Raw genomic sequence first — 22,592 nt, forward strand, 5'->3', positions numbered from 1 at the left:
ATTTTTCATCACGGGCAGTTTTTAAATCAAGACTGAATATTTTTCTAAAATATGTGATCTGGGAATTATTTTGGGGAAGTTCTGTGCCCTGTTTTAAACAAAAGGTCAGACTAGCTTACGATACTGATCCCTTCTGGCTTTGGAATCTATGATTCTAAGTCCAGTAGAGAGTTTGCTATTGATTTTACATGGAAGGTGCTCACATACAATGGAGCTGGGTGGCCATATAAAACTCTGAGATATAGATAGGAGAGCACTCCGTTAATATGCACTGTGCTAGCAGAATCTTCACAACAGGGGGATAAAAAAAGTAGAAATTTGTGCCAGAATTTTCAAACTGGGAGTCCTCAGGTCAGTACCTAAATCTATTTTCTGAGGGCGTTTTGTACATATGAAAACCTGGCCATTTATTTTGGTGCCATAATATGATTTTAAAGGCTTGATCCAAAGTCTATTGTGGGACAAGAGAGAAAATAGAAAATCCTGAATACCAAAAAGGTAAAAGTTTGCAGCATCAAGTTAAAGTTCTTATGCTGAGACCACTGCCTGTCATGCTGACCGTAGCATAATCTCATTGTTTCCTTGTACTTCCCCTGATAGCTACTGTCTTATACTTAGATTGTTAGCTTTTTAGGCCAGAGACTGTATATCATTTCTGTGTATGTCTAGCACCTACTATAATGGGGGTTTAGTCCATGGGGCTTCTAGGTGCTATTGCAATACAAATAATACAATGGTAAAAAGAAGTACAGCAAATGCTTATTTGCATCCATCTTCCAGCTGATGGTATTTTCCATGTTTTAACTGTACTGCTAATCAACTTGTTCAAAGCAGAGAAGCATCATGTTTTGAATTATAAATTTCCAGTTTTACTACTATGAAGCAGCCTGTGATTTGTCAGATGGAATTTTTGAAAGGGCGATATATAGGTTGTGTAGTTCATTAACATGTTACAAAGAATGTTTTGAATATTATTCAGACACTGGCAAGCTCTACTGTCTTAGCACCACCGGGGTGCTGGGTTGTTGGGTTTTTTTAATTTCACTTGCAGATATGTTACATGATGGTGACTCAGTTTATGTTATAAGGTAATACCCATTCTTGATGAAGAGAAGCCTAGGGGAAAACTTCCCTCAGTTCTGAATCAGCTGTGGTCTCTGAACCAGCCCCAGCTGCCAGGCTGCTGTAAACTTTTCAGAATCATTATTTCGACTTATGGTACCATTAAGTTCTCATATAACTCTTAACAGAAACAAAATCCCCACCTATAGGGGGATGTGCAAGCAGAATTTGTGCTTTCATTAAAGTCCATAATCACTAGTAAATGTTATTGATCAGTACGTTTATTTTGATTAGGGAGCAAGAAATAGTGTTACTGAAATCTCCACACAGATTAGCTTGGAACTGGAAATAATTTACTTCTGTCTGTTTGTATAGTTTGTGGCAGCAGTTTTATTTTATAATGTACGTCTGCCATCTAGTGGTCATAACAAGTTACTTTTTAATGAAACCTAACCAAATGCTAATGTAATCTCGGATTCATAAGTGGTATATTATTAAAACACCCTAAAACAGGCACTTGATGTAACTTGAGGATTTTCATATGTGCTATCTGCATCTCATCTATAACAGCAAGTGGTTGGAGAGGTTATCAAACACTGAAGTCTGGTCCAGTGCTGCCTGACTAGTGTTGAATCCCTAATTCTTGCAACTTCACTGGACTGGTCACCTCGTACATATGGATGATATGTGACTCCCCAAAGCCATATTTTATGGAAAGTTGAAAATGGGAATACATATGCTAGGAGGCCAATGAAAACAATAGAAGAACACTCTCAAAACCCACCTAAAAACTGGCCACGCCGACCCGAACACATGGGAAGCTGCTGCTGCTGGTGAAAGATCAGGATTGTGGCAGACCTGTTGGTCTGCAGTTAAAGCCATTCAGAACAGCGGAACAGAAAAAGCCAAAGAGAAGCATGAGTGAAGAAAGCAGGCTGTGGCAAAAACCATGTGGCCATGTCTGCCAGACGTGGACACATTTGCGGATCCCTCATTGGTTTACATTTGCCCAAGAAAACACATGGAAACAACTTGACTCTCTTATGTTGACTATGACTATTATTTATGTATTAAGAGGTGGATATTGTCCTCTTATAAAACTTTGAAATCAAGTTTATGTTTGCATATGTTTTCTTTTAGAAAAAGACAATGTGCTACATTTTAATATACCAGTAGTTATTAAGTAGAAATCTATGGGCTAAAAACATAAGGGGCAAAGTTTTCAAAACAGCCCAGCTTCCATTTAGGAACCTAGAGAAGGGCTGGATTTTTCAAAGTGAGCAGAACCTAGCTGTTCTCATTAAGTCTCTTATGGACACATTTTCAAAAGTGATCAGCACTCACCACGCTGGGCACTTCTGAAAAATCTGGCCCCATTTCTGTTCACAGCTGTCTTTCAGAAAATATCCTACCACTGGACTCCCCCACCTCAGTCTTTCCATTGGGTAGTACTGTTCTAAAATAACATTCTGCGTGCAAATGAAAAGATTAATGCCATTTTCCTTGGAAATATAGTTGTTATAAACAACCATGAACAAGAAATAGGATTACAATAAGGTAAAGCATTTTATTAGTCTCTGATACTGAAGCCTCAGCTCCCAGTGAAGTCACAGTATCTCAGAATCAGAGTTATTATTATAAATGTACTATTGTAATTATATATTATCTGTGTATTATGTAATGCCTAGCGGCTGCATCTGAAATGAAAGTCCCATTCTTCTAAGCTCTATACAACACAGAGTAAGGCAGACCCTGCCGTGAAGACCTTTTAGTCTAAATCAGTGGTGGGAAACCTGCGGCCCATCATGGTAATCTGTTTTCAGGCCACGCAACATTTTGTTGATGTTGACCCTCTGCAGGCATGGCCCCCCGCAGCTGCCAGTGGCTGCAGTTTGCCATTCCCAGCCAATGGGAGCTGTGGCAAGCGATGGGCCACAGGGATGCCCACCACTGGTCTAAATTGACAAGACAGACAGTGGCTGGGAGAAAGAAACATTAACATCTCCATTGTACAAATGGGGCACTGAGGCAGATTAAGTGAATGCCAAAGGTCACACAGGAAGGCTGTAGTAGAATCAGGAATTAAACCCAGATCTCCCGATCCTAGTCCTATGTCATAATCACAAGAACATCCTTCTTTTCTAAAGCACTGAAGTCAATAGGACTCTTTTCATCAACTTCAATAAGATATGAATGAGGCCCTAGATCTGTTAAGTGTAGGTACCTTTTGAGGAGCACAATTTGTTTTTAGACAGGAAATTTCACCTTATAAAAAAGTACCATCTATAGCATGCTATTCTCTCTTATTTATCATTTGTATTACAATACTACCTCAGAGCTCCAGTCACAGACCAGGATCCCATTGTGCTAGGTGCTGTACAAACACAGAACAAAAACACAGTTCCTATCCCAAATAGTTTACCCTGTTTCTCTTCCTTATTTATCGTAGCTTAAGAGTTCTGTGTCATGGGGAAGGGTGAATCTGGTGGAACCTTTGGTTTTGCTAATCTTACTAATGAATATACTGTATTAGACTCTCAGTATAGACATAGACAGCATGGAAACTTTTTCTCCTGTAATTTAAACCCATCAGGTATTTTTAATCCTGAGGTTTTTTCAGTTTTTAACAAAATGTTTTTCTCACAAAAGAGAAGCCTGCACTATGTTGGAGAAAACAGAATTCCTCGCTACCTTCCAAAAGCTAGGCTGGCTTCCAGCAGGCTTCTAACACCACAGTCTTGTCCAAAGTATTAACTACAACTTTCCTATGTCTTGAAATTATGGGCTTTGGGGTAAAATTGTGCCACAGGCCAGCATCCGTTAAACATTCCCATGGGTTGGCTTTTTTCCTAATGTTCTCAGTTCATACACAACCTCACATACTCAGTGGCTGACTCAATCTCTTGGCTAAAGTTGTAGAGAATATTAACAAGTTGTATCTATCGTGGTTTTTTTCATCACCACTTCCGGAGTACCAAGTAAGTACAGTATTGCCCTAACTTGTTTACTAATATGTCTGGTCCGCAGGGGGTGAGCTGTTTGCTGGGCTCTACAATGACTACTGGGGGAGAGATGCTGCTGTCTTACGTACTATGGGTCGTATGCCACATATTCGAACTGAACCTGATGATGAGCGTTTATTGAAAGGTACAGAAAGTGAAAAATACAGGGCTCCTCTTCTTTATAAAGTTAGGGAAATCTTCTTTGGAGATCTGTTGTTTATCAGAAATGAGAACTACAACATCATGAGCCAGATTTACCCTGGATCCAGCACAGAATTTTAGAGAGGGCTCCTTTCTGCACAAGGTTCTCCTAAGGGGTTGAAAGAGTGCACCAACACAGACTTGCAGCCAGCAGTGGACAATGTGATTCCACAACTGGTAGGTCACCTATGGAGAGTGCATGCTTAGGGAGGCTAGATGTGCTGATTCAGTGCAGCAGCTAAGGAACTTCCACCTTAAGCCCGAGAGAGGACAGAGGTTTTTCCAGTGGGCCTCAGACCTGGGGAACAAAGAGGAAGGCTGGTGCAAGGAAGTGCAGTTTGGATCTATTTGTGCCAGTGCAAGTGAATTTGGCTCATTGGCTTTAAAATGTGGTTGTAGATTGGAGGCATCTCAAAAGTGGTGATTTTTTCAGATGCTAAGTGAAATCCTGGTCCCACTGAAATCAGTGGGAGTTTTGCCATTGACTTAGTGAGTTGAGATTTCAACCTAGATACAAGGCCTCATTTCGCCAAACCACTTAAATATGTACTTAACTTTGAGCAAATGTTTCAATCTCTTGACTCCAATGAGACTAAATACATGCTTGAGTAGTTTGCTGAATCGCAGATTTGAATACTGCAATGGCAAGTACTATACGAATCAGTGGTTTTCAAACTTTTTTGCTGGTGACCCCTTTCATATAGCAAGCCTCTGAGTGTGACCCTCTCTTATAAATTAAAAACACTTTTTTATACATTTAATACCATTATAAATGCCAGAGGCAAAGTGAGGTTTGGGGTGGAAGCTGACAGCTTATGACCCCCCATGTAATAGCCATGTTACCCCTTGACGGATCCCGATCCCCAGTTTGAGAACCCCTGATATAAATGATGTTAAAGATAATTTAAAAGCCTGATAATTAAAAAGATACTCAATACATAGGCAAAATTGATCTTATCTCTAAGAGATGTTCTCTGTTTGTTTAAAATTAGGTATCATGGTGGTATGGTTACAGTTTTGTTTTTTAATTTCCTCGATTTTTACACTGTGATTATCCCCAACTTAGTCCTCAGTGACAGCAACATATGGCTCCAATATCAAAGCAGAAGTGTATGAAATGTTTACATTAAAAAAGCATCCTATAATGATATCATGTCAGGTCCTAAGCTTCTTAAGAGGTCATGTCAATGGAATGAATGCGGTTCCTGCTTTTGAAGAAAGCTGTAAATGCTTTCCCAGAATGACTTGGGATGAAAAGGAATCACTCAGAACTCTGCCCAGGTTTGTGTTAAAGGTTCACAACATGTGTAAACCCAAATTTCAGTTTAGTAATGAAAACCCAAACCAGAAAAGTTCCACGTGGTCGCCGTTTCCTAACAAAGGTGCACCCAGCTCCTTCTAGCTGAATAAAGCTGGTCCTTTATCTCAGTGGTAAACAGCACTTTGTCTGAAGCCAAAATTGGCATTCCTGGGCTTGTTTTGTATGTGGCCAGAGATTGCTACATAAACTCAGTGCCAAGTTTCAGCCTAATTTAAGCTAAAATGTAAAAGCCCCAGAGAACAGGGCGGGAAAGATCTTTTCCTTGAACATATACAAAAGCATATTGATATGCGAATTGGAGCTATACAAATATTTTGGAAGCTAATGTTTTCCACATGTTCAGTAGATACCCACCCAAATAAAATAGGTTTCTACTCTGTTTCCTCACCCAAAATGGTAGATCTTTTCCTGGAAAATCTCTGCTTCCTTAATCACATTTTCCTGTTCTCTATTAAAATGGTTAATTGATTTTTAAAATATTTATAATGTTTTAATAAACTTGAGCCAACTCCTTTTTATTTCCTTCTTTTTTAAAGAACCAAAGTTTGTTGGCTCATACATGATTCCCGACAATGAAGACCGGGATGATAACAAAGTCTATTTCTTCTTTACTGAAAAAGCATTAGAGGCAGAAACAGGCGCTCATGCCATTTATGCCAGAGTTGGACGAGTGTGTGCGGTGAGATTCTTTTGTCCTGATTGTCTGTTAGAAAAACTTACTGTGTGCTCACTTTTTCATACATTCTCTCACCTCCAAATGTACCATCAGTTAGTATTGGGGGTGGAGAGGAAAGGCGTCATATAGGTCTGAACAAAAATCCCGCATCTAACTATCCTCCAAATTTTGGGAAATTCAAAATCCTAACCCATATTTGGGCTGGAAGCTGAAACTCCACATCCAAACACTATTGAACTCTTTAGTGAGGATGTTCAACATCCAAACATGGATCCAAGTTTTGTGGTTTAAGCCCATCTCAGGTTCTTTTGCAGTTAAGTGACAGTTTGGAAATAATAATGATACTTAGCACTCAATGCTCACACAGCATTTCCCCAGCCAGATTCTAACCTGCTTCAGAGCTCTCCTTGGAACAAGGGGTGGAGGATGAATAACTGGCTGTGTGAGGGGTTGGCTCCAGCCCCAAAGCCCCACTTACAGCTGCTGCCAGGCCATTCTAAGTAGCACAATGCTTTATGGTCCCTACATACATGGTAGGATATGGGAGCTCAGCCACATGCGCCCAGCACATACCTTCCTGGCCCCAGTGTGCCACCTACATCAGGGATTGGAGGAACAGTATTCACAGGGCTCCCTGTGGATACCAACAAGGAGCTGTCCTTAGATTGGAATATTCTGCTGCTTGTTTGCAGCTGGTTTCTAGCCTCTTTGCATGAATACCAAAAATCATAGAATATCTGGGTTGAGGGACCTTGGGAGGTCATCCAGTCCAACCCCCTGCTCAAAGCAGGACCAATCCCCAAACAGATTTTTGCCCCTGATGCTCTCCTCATAGATTGAGTTCACAACCCTCGGTTTAGTAGGCTAATGCTCAAACCACTGAGCTATCCCCCCCAAGACCAAAAATGAGCCAGATCACAATAGATCCAGTCTTACATGTGGCGAACACCTTTTAAATATGAACTAATTAATCCTTGCAATACCACTGTGAGCTAGTAAGCAGCATAATCCCCATTTTACAGATGAGGATAATGAGGAAAAGAGATTAAATGATTTGCCAAGGTCACACAGCAAGTCAGTAGCAGAGCCAGGAATAGACTGCAGATTTCCCAGTGTCTAGTCTGCCTTTGAAGGCAACCACATTCATTCTTCATAACTAAAGGAAGACTGATGGATGTACAGAGATGTACAAATGGAACAACCTGCAAAACTACTTTCTTAGCAGAAGACACAGGATGTTACACTTAGCCTCCAACAAATGGCTTGTTAAAATTTCTTATGCAGCGCCTAGTTAAAAGAGAGTCAAGTATATGAAACATCCTAAATAGGGATGGTATCAGACTGAAACCCAGATTCTCAACATCACCAGTGCTTGGCATCCAGAAGCCCATGTCCCTTCTCAAGGTTGAGAAATGACACTGCACCTGGGCAGGCCAGGTTGGAACATGGGGGCTGAGTGTCTGGCACATGAGGCACTGAGGCCAGCAGCCGCAGTGAGGATAGTTCAACTGGGATTGATGAGAAATTTCTGGGGTCTCCCCGATATAGGTCTTGGGACATATCTGCAGGACACTGTGTGGAAAGTTGCAGTGAATTAGCCCTGTCTGTACCTGTTCCATAGACAGATTTGGGGCTTCTGTCTCCAAGTCTGTTGATCCAGCACTGCACTCAGTTCATATAAAAATATACAGTCAGCTAAAATGTTTGGACTATTGAGTTAACAGACTGTAGAAATAAATGTGAAGGGTTTACAACAGCTGGACAGGTAAAACTAGTTGCAGCCCTGGTGTTTAATTAAAAATTCTTACAAACCCACAGCTTTTAATGAGAAATTGAATAAATCTCTACAGTTTTACTAGAGACTGGCCCCAAAACAATAATTCCAAGTGGAATAATAGAAATGTGGTTTGAAATTGTATGCTTCAGACACTGAAAGGCATGATGAAAGCACAAGTCAGCATAGAGTATTCCTCTAAATTACATTTATTATTTGTTTCTCTCTCCACACAGAATGATATGGGAGGACAGCGAATGTTGGTGAATAAATGGAGCACTTTCCTTAAAACCAGACTGATCTGCTCTGTACCAGGAATGAATGGAATCGATACGCATTTCGATGAATTAGGTAAACATCTTGGACAGAAATAAAGTTACACCACACTGTACAGAATGTGAATTTCCCTGCTAATCCCTTTTAACCCTGAATATAGGACATGTATCATTAACAGGAAGTGACTACTAATCTTTGAATTACAACAAATATATATATTCCATATATTTCTATACATATGTTCCTTATGTTTCAATATATATTATAATATATAAAATGGATTTACAGAGTAGACTATCTTCCATTACACTTGTATTTATTTATATCATGTTTTTAAAAGCTGTGTGAAATAAAGTCATGTGTACTGAGAAATAACTTTACACTGTTAACAAGCAGTCAACTCTATGTCCTTTGGGACTGGGAAAAGTAGGTGAGCTATAAATAACATTATATTTTCATTTTTACAGAGGATGTGTTTTTGGTACAAACTCGGGATAACAAAAATCCAGTGATATTTGGACTCTTTAACACTACAAGGTAATCAGCTAGGAAATACGACAGTAATAGAGGCATATTTGACCAGTCTATAATTAAGGAAGATGTCTGTTGTGTGTTAAATATGATATAGCTGTTACACATTGTATAACTGATCAATTTAATTCCGCTTCAGTTAGAGCCTAATCCAGAGGTCAGAAACCTTCGACTCGTCAGGATAATCCGCTGATGGGCCATGAGACTTTTTGTTTACATTGACCATCCTCAGGCATGGTCTCCTGCAGCTCCCAGTGGCTGTGGTTCGCACCCGGCCACTGGGAGCTGCGGGGGGCCGTACCTGCGGATAGTCAACATAAACAAGGTGTCTCATAGCCTGCCAGCAGATTACCCTGATTGGCTGCATGCCAAAGGTTGCCGACCCCAGCCCAATCTATTGTCCACTGAAGTCAACAGAAGGACTTAGATTGACTTTATGTGGCGGTGTATCATTCCCATATATTCTGATTCAGCAAGACATTATACAAATGAATAGAGAAAGTCTATGAGTAGAAGGAGGGTCTAGAGTTTAGGGGCCCTAGTCTAGAAGGTGGGAAACTGAGGTTCAGTTTCCTGTTCTTCCATGGACTTCTTGTGTGACTTTGAGCAAGTCACTTACCTCTATGACTTAATTTTGCATCTGTAAAATAGAGATAATAGCACTTCTCTACCTCAAAGAGGTGTTGGGAGACTAAATACATTAAAAATTGTGCAGCATCAAGATACTATGGTAATGATGGAGGCCATGTTAATACCTGAGATAAGGTAATCTGTCCCATTAAACTCAATGGGACCAATCACATATTTAAACTTAGACATATTTTTAAAATGTCTTGCTAAATCTAAATTTCGTGAGTACTCATTATTAATGCATTCACGGGGTATTACATTTATGTAATAAGTTCTATTAGTATCATTAATTCAACCACTAAAATGTACACTACAGTTACAATCTTTGCTTTAACATCTTTTGATTTTTATTTTACAGCAATATTTTTAGAGGATATGCTATATGTGTCTATCATATAGCTAGCATCCGAGCAGCCTTCAATGGACCTTATGCTCATAAAGAAGGACCTGAATACCATTGGTCTCTTTATGAAGGAAAAGTACCTTACCCCAGGCCTGGTTCGGTAGGTCCAAGAGAAACCCCATTTTCTATTGTAACGTCAGTCTAATTCAAGTTGGGAAGCAAATAAAATAAACAGGTCATGATGGACAAATATCATAATGTCCAGGATTGTGATCATGAGTATTTGATATCAATATGATGCTATTGAAAATGGATGTAATGACTCTAGCAATACATTATTAAGACTATCAACAATATATTTTACTCAAAGTAAAACAATGAGAGTTAGATCCTGAGGTACTCAGAGGGCTTTGGATTAGACCCTAGTTATCACCTCGTGACTCTGTCTACAAAGATTACATGTTTTGGCGGATTTGGGGCAAAAAATAAATGGAAGTGGTAATTGACTTTTTTGCAATATCTCCAAAGTTTTCTGGTTTTACTAGTTTGGAAATAGCATAAAACCAGGCGTTCTCAAGGTATTTCACTACCTCTTTACTGGTCCCCACCAGGACCAGGATATGCAGTGGAAAAGGAAAATGTTAGCACAAAAAAAGTATAGAAATGTAGGACTGAATCATAGACTATCAGGATTGGAAGGGACCCCAGGAAGTCATCTAGTCCAACCCCCTGCTCAAAGCAGGACTGAAAGGGGCTTGATAGGTCATCTAGTCCAGTCCCCTGTACTGAGACAGGACTCAATATTATCTAGACAGTCCCTGAGAGGTGTTTGTCTAACCTGGTCTTAAAAACCTCCAGTGATGGCTATTCCTCAGCCTCCCAAGTAATTTGTTCAGTGCTTAACTACCCTAACAATTAAGAAATGTTTCCCAATGTTGAACCTAAATCTCTTTTGTTGCAATTTAAGCCCATTAATATCATGTCCCCCTCAGTCTTCACTTCTCCAGATTAAACGAATCCAATTGTTTCAATCTTTCCTCACAGGTCATGTTTTTTAGACCTTTAATTATTTTTGTTGCCCTCCTCTGGACTCTCTAATTTGTCCACATCTTTCCTGAAGTGTGATGCTCAGAACTGGACACAGTACTCCAGCCGAGGCCTTATTAGTGCTGAGTAGAATGAAATAATTAATTCTTATTTCTTGCTTAAAACTGACCTACTAATACATCCCAGAATTATGTTTGCTTTTTTTGCAACAGTTTTACATTGTTTACTCATATATAGTTTGCGATCCACTATAACCCTCAAATCCTTTTCTGCAATACTCCTTCCTAGGCAGTCATTTCCGATTTTTTATTTGTACAATTGATTATTCCTTCCAAGTGTACTTTGCATTTGTCCTTACTGAATTTCCTTCTATTTAATTCAGACCATTTCTCCACTTTGTCAAGATCATTTTGAATTCTAATCTTGTTTTCCAAACCACTTGCAATCCCTCCTTGGTACCATCTGCAAACTTTATAAGCATACTCTCTATGCCATTTTCCAAATCATTTATGAAGATATTTAATAGAAGCAGAGGCTGGTCAGATCCCTGAGTGACCCCACTCAGTACGCCCTTCCATATTGACTGTGAACCACTGATAACTACTCTGAGTATAGTTTTCCAACCAGTTGTGCACCCACCTTATAGTAGAATTATCTAGGCTATATAAAATGTTAAATCAAGAAAAGTTAATCCAGTGTTTTGAACCTTACTTCAAAGTTCTCATTCAATTTGATGCAGGTTTTGCTCAAAGGATCAAATGGTTCTTGAGTCCAATAATATAGGTCAATGCTCAGACTAGAAATAAGGTGCAGATTTTTAACAGTAAGAATAATTAATCATTTGAACTATTTACCTAGGGATGTGGTGGATTCTCCATCAATTTAAGTTTTTAAATCAGGATTGGGTGTCTTTCCAAAAGATACGCTGTAGCTCAACCAGAATTTATTTTTGATGCAGAGATTACTGGGGTGAAATCCCAGAGCTTCTGTTATGCAGAAGGTCAAACCAGACTAGCACAATGGTCCCTTCTGGCCTTAATATGTATGGCTATGTACCATGGTGCCAGGACCCTACAGACGGATGGATGGATTTCATCTGAACCAGTTCCCACTTTCTATCCTTCTTCTGAGCATCCTGCTTTCCATTCCATTTGCCAAACTATTCCAACGATTTGCCAATTTTACAAACATGGTGAAAAGAAATCAAGATTTTTTTTACAAATTTGCAAAGAACAGAGCTGCAAGAAGAATATAAATGTGTTTCATTCTTGACTTTGTTATGACTTCTCCCAGAAATAGATCTTAGTCCCAGTGCATACTAAGTGAAAAGGAAACCCTGGGGCATACTCTGCAAATACAATAGAGCTGGCCTTTTTCCCATGGCATATTTTGCCAGTATACAGGAGCTGGTATCTGCACAGTTGTTTGTGAGTGGCATATAAGTTTTTATTTGGTGTATTGCCAGCTTTGTGACGAGGATCACTTACATATTCCTTGCATAGAAAGAGAGGAAGAATATTTATGATGATGCTTCTTCCCAAGCATGAACCAGCATCCCTTTCTCAGGTACCCTCTATCTATCTGTCTGTCTTTCATTTTCGATGTCTCTAAGGCTGCCGTCACCATGGAATCTAAACACCACTATTCTTGGTGGTGGGCTTCGGAGCGTTTAAAAAGGTTCTCAGCACATTCACGTTCCATGAATATCAATGGTAGCCAAGGGTACACAGTACCTCCCAAGAGTTTATCAGCACCTCACGGGATCAGGCCCAGGGTCAAGAAGGCCTGATTCTCCTCTCGCTTCCTCTGATGTAAATCAAGGGTAACTGTGTTGAAGTCAATGGAATTGAACCATGTAAAGCTGGTGTGAATGAGGGGAGAATTAGACCCCAGATTTTTTCCTCTCCCCATATGGCTCCTTCCCTACAGTTGTCTTGTGTAACTCATTAGCTATACAAGGTATTATTACCAGCTCCAATTTTGTTAGGCTCAACAAGCCTTTCCTGTAAAATGTCAGCCTCATGCAGATTTTTGGCTATGTGAGGTCCATTTACATAAGTAACGTGTTTAGCTAAAACACACATGCTGCTTTGAAATGTCATCCTTTTATCTTCTAATTGGCTAAAGGTTTGTTCTCCTGAGTTTACCAGTGGAGTAAACAGTTTGCTGGTTCATTACTCATGGTATTGCTTTTGCTTTGCTATCTGAACCAGTATTAAGCTTTATGCTAAAAGCAATCATATGCAAAAATAAACTGTGTGCAATCCATTTATCATTAAATCACAGAAATGAGAGGTAGACAGGCCTATTAAATTATCTAGTCCATACCAGTGCAGCTTCGTTCCCTACAGTATAATCTCAAATTCACCATCCGGTCTCATTGAAAAATGACTGTTCGCTTCTGCAGCTTTTTTTGGGATAAGAGTCACAAGCCAAAGTACAACAGAATATGTTCCCCTAAAGAGATTATCTGGGATTTGAACACTGTAAATGACATTTATACCATCTTGACCATCTTGATGTCACAGGGTATTTTGTTCCTTTGTTGACATGGGGACAAACTTCAGCTATTGGTGTTGAGTCAGGATAAAAAGACTGGCAAGTAAAATGCCTAATTTTCAGCCAGGTGGTGAAAGGAAACTGAAGTAATCATCTCCCAATTTAATAGTTTCCATGAGACCGCTATGCCAGTCATTTTATCTGACAAAATAAGAGGAAGTGAGGATGCACCATAAACAGATTGCAGAATGGTTGATTATTTTACAGAGATTAGATTCTTCTCAACTATTCTGCAAGTCCGTATTCATTCCTTTTTCATGGAGTAAAACCCTCATATCCCAGAGCAAGGACTGAGTAAAAATGAACGAGAATTTCCACATTAGTCTCTACATTTCTATTAGGATATTTTTTTTAAACAAATCTGAATGTCTGAGTTTTCTTTTTTTCTGAGCAAGTCACTAGCACTGAGCCATTAAATGGAGCTTTCTGGTAAGAAGGACAAAATACTGTGCTAAATACTCAGCTACTGGGAACCAAATTCAGCCTAGTTGATGGGGAGACAGGCGAAGGAGCTGTGTGCCATTCCAACTTGACACCCATATCGTGCCTCTATTCTTCGTGGCACCTAGAGGCCCCAACCAAGATCAGGGCCCCATTGTGCTGTCATTATCATCACCAAAGGGACACTGCCAATTTGCAGATTCAGTGCCACCTGGATCAGTCTCTGGCAAGGTGGTTAGGGTAGTCTAGCTGTATATTCAGTGTATGTCCATCTCTGGCAATCTTATCGCAACACCCAAGCTTTTGGCACCCATGTGATTGTTGGACATGTAGCTGCATTCCTTGGTATGCATGCTTTGGAATTTGTTGGTCTTCCGTTCTAATAATATGTCTACATTAAGAAAGTCATCCAAACCAAATCAATGCTGATGGAGGGGTTTGACTTTGAATATCCTCATTTCTAATCTTCTCTTGCCACTTAATATGGAGCAGCTGACGAAGATGATGGGAATCAAAAATATCAGTCTGGGGTTCTTTAGCCTTCCTCAGTGCGCATGTTTCATTGCCATACAATAAAATTGGTATAACTCTGGTTCCATAGATCCTCAGCTTCTCAGCAAACAAAGCAAGTTGAAGGCCCTGAAACAGGGCACCAGCTGGTGTTCTGTGTATGTCCACATCTTTTGAGCACCTTCCAACCCTGTCTGTGATTCTGCCCATGTATTTGACAGTTTCCAGCTGTTCAGTATCACATCTGGACCAGTTAATAGTGAGCTGGCTATAATCTAGAGCTGGAGGATGCCAGAGACTTAGTTTTTATCTGTTTTGACCAAAGTGTAGTGCTTTTTGCTCTACCAGATTGGACATCAGCTGCAGCAATTCACCAAACTGAGAGAACAAGACAATGTCATTGGTGTATTCGAGATTTCAAAATAGAATGATCTTCAGGTGACTGCCACAAATGGCTGCCTCCTCAAGCTTATCCATCAACCAAACAATGTTGATGTTGAACAATGGAGACATAATGCAGCCTTGCTGAACTCCCATAGAGATAGGAAACAATGCCATATATCTGTCATTGACTCAGGCACAGATTTCAATTCCATTAGAACTCTTCTATCAATGACACTATCTTCTCAGGGACTCTGAGTCACTCAGTTGTGTTAGAAACTATGCAAACAGAGAGTAAGGGTCAGTCCCTGGACTTTAAGAGCTAACAGTTTAAATAGAGAAGATAGACAAAGGGTGGGAGCAGAAAGAGAGGGACAGAGAGGTCAAGGTCACCCAGCATGTGAGTGGCAGAGCCTGAACCCAGAGTCCCAGTTCACTGAATCGCATTGCCTTCCTATGCTCACACGTGCTATGGGACCTGGATCAGCTGGCTATGCTAGCTTTATGCTAGCTGAAGATTCAGCCATTCTTGACTGAGATTTAGGGCAGTGTAGGGTCATTTAGTGCTGCTCCAGTAGCACAAAGGGACCTTTGCGTGGACCAGGCACTGACTCTCTGAGTTTGAGCTGGGGACTAGACTCTCAGGAGTGGCTTGTTGGTGGTGCCACTTCTTGGAAAGATGTTGGTTGCATTGATCCTAGTGCCTTCTCCATATTTAGTTAATTCTGAGAGCAACAGTGACAAAAGAAAGCGACAAACCTTGCTCATCTCTGTGAATCAACTTCTATTGATATTGGCTGCTGGATGAGAGCAGGTGGAGTCTATAAATTGGGGGAGAAGAGCAATTTTAAATCACACAAACCCAGAGCTCACGTTTGGTAGAACTAGACTGCTTCTGGCAGACTCTACAGTCTGTGTCTGATGGAAGTATTACTGTGGTCACGTGTGTAATCAGGCTACTACTCCGTTGTCACATCTATTGTATTTTTACTGTGGTGCTTCTGAAAACAACACCAGCTTCCTCAGAAATGGTGTTGAAGGGAAATTTTAGAGGCAGCTGCATCTACCAATTCCTTTCTAGAGTGCGTTATTGCTTTTAATTCAAAAATAAAAGCCTGCAAAGGATGGTTTTTATTAAATCTCTCTTGAGTTGGAACTTTGCAATGGAACTTGGCTGTGCCACTCGATATGCTGTGCAGTCCAGGGAAAGCGGAGGTTCAGCTTCTCTGAAAACCCCAAACCTTTTCCTTTTATTACAAACAGCTGGTGAAACTCCATCCTTAGGCTGATTAGACAATTACTTCAAAGTCAACACTGAGCATTCATGGAGCCAACCCCCAAAAGTGGAAACAAACTTCTCCCCATTTGACAAGTGCAGGAGCTTGTTATTGTCAATTATAGTTGGCTGCACATTTGAAATGACCATTTCCAGTAAACATTAAGAGGATTTTATTTCATTTTATTGATTGAAAAATCCAATTTAAATAGGGAGATCCTGCTACTGTGGCTTTGCTCGAAATGCATCTGAAAACCACAAGGTCATGCGGAGATTGGAAGGAAGTGAATGTTACTGAAATATTTCCAGCTTGCTCATAAACGCTTTCAATTAGAGATCATGAGGCAAATTTGAAATGAAGAATTTATGTTAAGTTAGGGGACATTATCCTATTCTTTACATAATATTTAAAAATTAACTTTTATGGATAATGCCACCGTTTAGCCCTATAAGTAAATTTAACCCAGTCAGTAAATTTGCTCCAATCACTGACTTACCATGTATTTGCTTTGCAAAATGGTAGACTGATCAAGGCAAACATTGGTATTTCAGGCTAACCTGTGATATATAATACTGTCACTATGAGGTAGAAATGAGAATTAAATGCAATGCCACTAAACATCTTGAGAGCAAGAATTACTGCTGGTATAGTGGGATTCATTTTTTAAATGTGCTTAATTTTCTATTATGGTATATTCTGCAATCAAAGTAAAATAAACTATAGATTGATACCAAATGCTGCTGTTTTGCTCATTTTACGTGGCTGGCTATACTGAATAGGAAAAGTGAAAAAAGCCAAGAACCAGTCTGATAACCTTTTCAATAAAAAAATGAGGGGAAAAGAGGCACTACACTTTTTGTGAAAAACTAAAAATGTTGATGATGTAAATTTTTCATCAAAAATCTTTTTACAAAAAAAAAGCAGTTTTTCCAATAAAATAAAGCTCTCTGGGTATGCCTGAGCATGGGCTAGCCTACCTGAGCTGGTTTGAATCCAGCTAACTCGGTAACAACTGCATTGAAGACAGCTCAGCACAGTCAGTGGAAGCCCAGCATGGATCCTGGGTATATATTCGGCTCACTAGCCTGCAGAATCTGAAGCCTGTGCTGCATTATTTCTGCTGTTGTTACCCATGTTAGCTGGAATCAAGCTCACCCAAGTAGGCTAGCCTGTGCCCAGCTTTTGCTGTGTAGACATATTCTATGTCCAGGACAGGCATTTTGCTGCCCCAAGCGCAACAGGCAGGCTGCCTTCGGCGGCTTGCTGCGGGAGGTCCCTGGTCCCACGGATTTGGCGGCAGCCTGCGGGAGGTCTGCCGAAGCAGCGGGACCAGCAGACCCTCTGCAGGCATGCCGCCGAAGGCAACCTGTCTGCCGCCCTTGTGGTGACCAGCAGAGCGCCCCCCACGGCTTGCCATCGCAAGCACACGCTTGGAGTGCTGGTGCCTGGAGCCGACCCTACCTATGTCTGAAAAAAACCTGATCAGCTGTACTGTATTAGAGACCTGGAGCTAATGTATTTCTGTAATACATTATGAGAGTCCTAAACAGTGGTTGGAAAACTCCTTTATGTGAATGTATGTGTGCATGCACACATATTTATACACGCACCTATGTGTGTGTATGTGTGCATGTGTGTGCTATATGTGTGTAGATAGATAGATAGATAGATAGATACTGTGATCAAATTCAAGCCCTCATTGTAATTAAAAGCAGAATCTGGTCCTCTGTATACAGTTGGGACCAAACCAGAATGCCTTTTCCTGAATAAGAACTAAATAAACTCCTATTGACTTCAGGGAGAATTCTGTTTGAGCAAAGACTCTGCCCACTTGCAGATCTTTGCCCCTGATTACTTCTCATTGCTAGTCACCCACTGCTCTACTGCTCAGACTTTGTCCTCCAGCAGTTCCATCTTCTTTCATGCCCCCTTTATTCCCTAATCCCTGAAACGTCCATGCCTTCTCTTCTCCTGGGAGCTGTGGAGAGTCAGCATCCTTGAGAATGAGGCGTATACCATATATCATCTATGCCAGCATTAAAAAATATCCATGCGTATCACCAATCTATCACATGTTTTTGCAGTGTGCCAGCAAAATCAATGGCGGTCTGTATGGTACCACCAAAGACTATCCTGACGAAGCTGTCCGCTTTGCAAGGAGCCATCCACTGATGTATCAGCCCATCAAACCTGTCCATAAAAGGCCAATACTTGTGAAAACCGATGGCAAGTACAACCTAAAACAAATAGCGGTGGATAGAGTGGAAGCTGAAGATGGGCAATATGACGTCTTGTTTATTGGCACAGGTAAATAAAAAAGATGGCATCTTATCTTTTTTCCTGCCAATTTCAACCAACCTATGACACCTCTCCAAGATTAAGCTCTTTCTGTTTGTTAGGCATCAAGGTGAAACCACAATCCTAATAAATAATCATACTCGACATTTCCATAGCACATTTTATCAGCAGAGCACCAAATGCAAGGAGAGATTAGAAGTCCCCCTTTCACCACTGGAGAATCTGAGGCAGCAGTTTATCCAAGGTCATTGAGCAGACCAGTGGCAGAAATAAAAATAAAAGGGGCTGGAAAAGAAGGATTAAAAACTGGGGCCCAGATTTTTAAGAATGGGAGCCTAAAATACAGCTCCTGCAAAGGGACCTGAATTTTCAAAAGTGCAGCTCCCACTGATCACAGTTCAGTGCCACACCTGAGATCCAGATTCAGGAGAAATTAAAATAAATGCTCTGATTTTCAAAGAAGTCAGTGCAAGCTGCTGGCTTTGTGACTGGGGACCACAAGTCTGGTGGCTGGTGGTAAACAGAAACAGTCCGGTTTTAGACCTACACTGTGAGGCAGTACCAGGAACTTGGCACTGGAAGAAAGGGTTGCTCCATCCTGCAATTCAAAAATAAGCTGCCAAAAGTTCGAGAGTTTTACTAAGTTTTCAGACATTCCTAATACATTTTGATTTCTCAAAATACCTTTTTTTTTTAGCACCCATAAAACAACTTTGAAAAAGGTCAAATATGTCACAAGCCTTCATATTCCGGAGTCTGGGCAGGCCCACAGAATGGTAACATCTTTTAATACCTAACTGTTCTGGAAATTATTTAAAGATTCATACCACTAAACTTCATCATAGCAACAGGGATTACTTGACGCAGGCACTAATGGCCAGTTTGCCAAAAAAAAAAAAGCATTTAGTGCAAGCTATCTTTTAACTCATAAAATTTAGATGGAAAGCACGTTTCACTGTTCAAAGGCTACAAAAGAAGTGTACTTGTAGAATAGCAGGGCGTGCTTTAAATTAATGCTGTTTTCTAAACTTTAAAATTTTGATTCCAATATGTGGTGAAATTAATCACATGCCATGTTCCTTGTCATGTATGCTTCTATTCTGGATTTCATAATGTTGACTGTATATTTTATGCTTTACACTTGTGTATATATAGTAAAACTTGCATGCTCAGAAAAGCAAATAGGTCCCTGATCAAGCAAAAACAAAGATGTAGCCAGCAGAGCCACTCACCATAGTTAAGGATGTGCTTAAGTGCTCTGCGGGACTGGCGCCTAACTGCAGCTTATTCTTCTCTTTATAATTTGTTCTTCGGCAACAAGAATTTCCAGCCTAGCAATCTTGGGTTCAGCAACTTTGAGCCCAATCATGCAGTCTTTACTCTGGCAAAAAAATCAGGGGTGCCCTTGGTATTATTTTGCAGGAAAAGGTCTATCTTCCTCTATCTGGATCCAACACCTATAGTGTTCATGAAGTCTAACTATGAATGGAGTAGTTTGAATGGCTTATCAAAGAGGAAGTCTAAACTTCAGGGATAACGTTCCACAACATGCTTGTCAGCAGGATTCACAGAGGGACTTAGTTATGAAAATCTGAGCTCTGGACAGTAATTCCTTTTAACTGTTCCCTCAAAAAATGGACCTCTTTGATCCATTTTTTCTTTGAGGAGAGGTATTGGAGCCTACTTAAATGGTTCCTTTTTATCTTCATCTGTTTTATCTCTCCCTGAATTTTTTTTCCCCGGTGCCTTTCTGGTTAATTTTGTTCTCCTGTAAATCAGAGATGAGTGAGACTAACAGAAGACAGGAAGCAGCAATTGCTGCTGATGATGACAAACTTTCAGCCTCGGGAAAATAAAGGATCTTTAATAACAGGCAGCAAGATGAAAATGAAGCAGAGGGAGACTAACAGTTGTTCCATTGTGTGAACTTATTGTAACACAACTGCAATGAGAGGCAGTATTGTCTAGTGAATTGACCATGGAACCGAGAGACAGAGCAACCTCAACTGTGTTCCTGTCTCTGCTCTTACTTGCTGGGTGGCCTTGATCAAGTTACTTAACCCTTAACGATCTCAGGCCCAGATCCTCAAAGATATTCAGGCACCTAACTCCTACTGAAGTCAGTGGGAGTTAGGCACCTGAATACCTTTGAAGATTTAGGCCTCCATTTCCTGATTTGATGTCACATGTATTTTTGTGTTCAAGATGCAAAACAAAAGTGGATAATAAAAGAACTAATAATATGCAATACATTCGCAAGTTTGTTGGTTTTTATTCAATATTAGTTTAAAGAAGTTATTTTGATCTTTGTCAACTGACATTAATATTACTACAAGTTATAACTTCTAGAGTGTTTTCTATTTGCTTCCAGATAATGGGATTGTGTTGAAAGTCATTACAATTTACAACCAGGACACAGAATCAATGGAAGAAGTGATTCTTGAAGAGATGCAAGTATTCAAGGTACAATGCCCTGTGTAAGAAACATATATCCAACTGTCACAAATCTAAATTAAAATGCCTATAGTGTATCAATATGAGTGAAAATACAATATCTCTGTGCAGTGAAATTCTCTGATGAGACTTTAGTTTTTTCATAGGAAATTTTCATTATAAACAAAAATTTAGTTGAAAGAGCTGAAACAAGTCAGGAATGTCACTCTGTGGTTTAAATCACAGAAATGTAGAGCTGCAATGTTCTCAAGGAGTCATCTAGTCCATTGTCTCATGCGAAGGCAGGCCCAGGTAAAACTAGACCATCCCTAAGAGATGTTTGTCCAACCTGTTCTTAAAAACCTCTGTTGATTGATTGGATTCCACAGCCTCCCTTGGTACCTATTCCAGCACCTAACTGTCCTTATAGTTGGAGAGTTTTTCCTAACATCTAACCTAAATCTCCCTTGCTGCAGATTAAGCCAATTGATTCTTGTCCTATCTTCAGTGGACATGGAGAACAGTTGATTAAGGGCTCTTTATAACAGCCCTTAACATATTTGAAGGTAGTTATCAGATCCCCCTTCAGTCTTCTTTTCTCAAGATTAAACATACTAATTTTTTTAAAATCTTTCCTCAGAGATCAGGTTTTCTAAACTACTTATCATTTTTGTTGGTCTTCTCAGGATTCTCCTATTTGTCCACATCTTTCTTAAAATGTGATGCCCAAAACTGGACTCAGTACTCCAGCTGAGGCATCACCAAAGCAAAGTAGAGAGGGCAATTACCTCTTGGGTCTTTATATATGATATTTCTGTTAATACACCGCAGAATTATATTAGCCTTTTTAGCAGCTGCATCACATTGTTGGCTCATATTCAATTTGTGATCCGCTAGAACTCTCAGATCTTTTTCTGCAGTGCTACTGCCTAAACAGTTATTACTCATTTTGTATTTGTGCTTTGAATTTTCCTTCCTAAGTGTAGTACCTTGAACTTATCTTTATTGAATTATTGAATTTCATCAACTCCAAATTGTAAAGGTCATTTATAATTCTAATCAAGGGCGGCTCCAGGGATGGTGCGTGCTTGGGGCGGCATGCCGCGGGGGGGCGCTCTGCCGGTCGCCGGGAGGGCGACAGGCAGGCCACCTTTGGCGGCATGCCTGCAGAGGGTCCACTGGTCCACCGAAGCCACAGGACCAGCAGACCCTCCACAGGCACACCTGCGGGAGATCCACCAGAGCCGCGGGACTGGTGACTGGCAGAGCACCCCCCACGGCATGATGCTGTGCGTGGGGCAGCAAAATGTCTAGAGCTGCCCCTGATTCTATTCCAGCCCTCCAAAGTGCTTGCCACCCCTTCCAGTTTGGTGCCATCCAAAATTTTGTGAGCATACTCCCCACTCCATTATCCAAACCATTAATGAAAATGTTGAATAGTTCTGGACCCAGGACAGATCTCTGCAGGACGCCAATAGATAAGTCCTCCCAGTTTGACAGCAAAGTATTTGAGCATGGTTTTCCAACCAGTTGTGCAGTTTAATCTAGACCACATTTCCCTAATTTGCTTATGAGAATGTTTTATGTTCAAACAGAGCCCATAAGATTTTAGGCTAATTTATAGGTAAAAGACTAACTACTTGATTTTATCCCTCCCCAAAAATAGTCAGTTACACATCTAAATGGGTTAAATTGCAAGCGTAACATTGCACCTAGATTACTGGAGATTTAGTGAAAGTCCAGCTAAAAACCGAGGCCCAGAAGGAGAGATTCAGTATATACTGTGGGCCAAATCTTGATTCCTTGCTTAGAAAAAATTCCTGTTGCACT

The 22,592-nt window shown here is 40.3% G+C and overlaps 1 protein-coding gene across 2 annotated transcripts in view; it reads left to right on the forward strand.

Annotated features, from left to right (window-relative positions):
- Nucleotides 1-22,592, forward strand: part of SEMA3E (semaphorin 3E) — a 283,264-nt gene that overhangs the window by 239,599 nt on the left and 21,073 nt on the right. For both annotated transcript variants that reach the window (XM_032801538.2, XM_032801539.2), the window contains 7 exons: nt 4,090-4,209; nt 6,123-6,265; nt 8,273-8,387; nt 8,780-8,849; nt 9,832-9,976; nt 18,116-18,338; nt 20,701-20,792. In XM_032801538.2, coding sequence (XP_032657429.1) covers nt 4,090-4,209; nt 6,123-6,265; nt 8,273-8,387; nt 8,780-8,849; nt 9,832-9,976; nt 18,116-18,338; nt 20,701-20,792 — 908 coding nt within the window. The remainder of the gene's footprint in view (nt 1-4,089; nt 4,210-6,122; nt 6,266-8,272; nt 8,388-8,779; nt 8,850-9,831; nt 9,977-18,115; nt 18,339-20,700; nt 20,793-22,592) is intronic.

The sequence above is a fragment of the Chelonoidis abingdonii genome, chromosome 1 (genome assembly GCF_003597395.2).
Source record: "Chelonoidis abingdonii isolate Lonesome George chromosome 1, CheloAbing_2.0, whole genome shotgun sequence".
Classification (NCBI taxonomy): domain Eukaryota; kingdom Metazoa; phylum Chordata; order Testudines; family Testudinidae; genus Chelonoidis; species Chelonoidis abingdonii.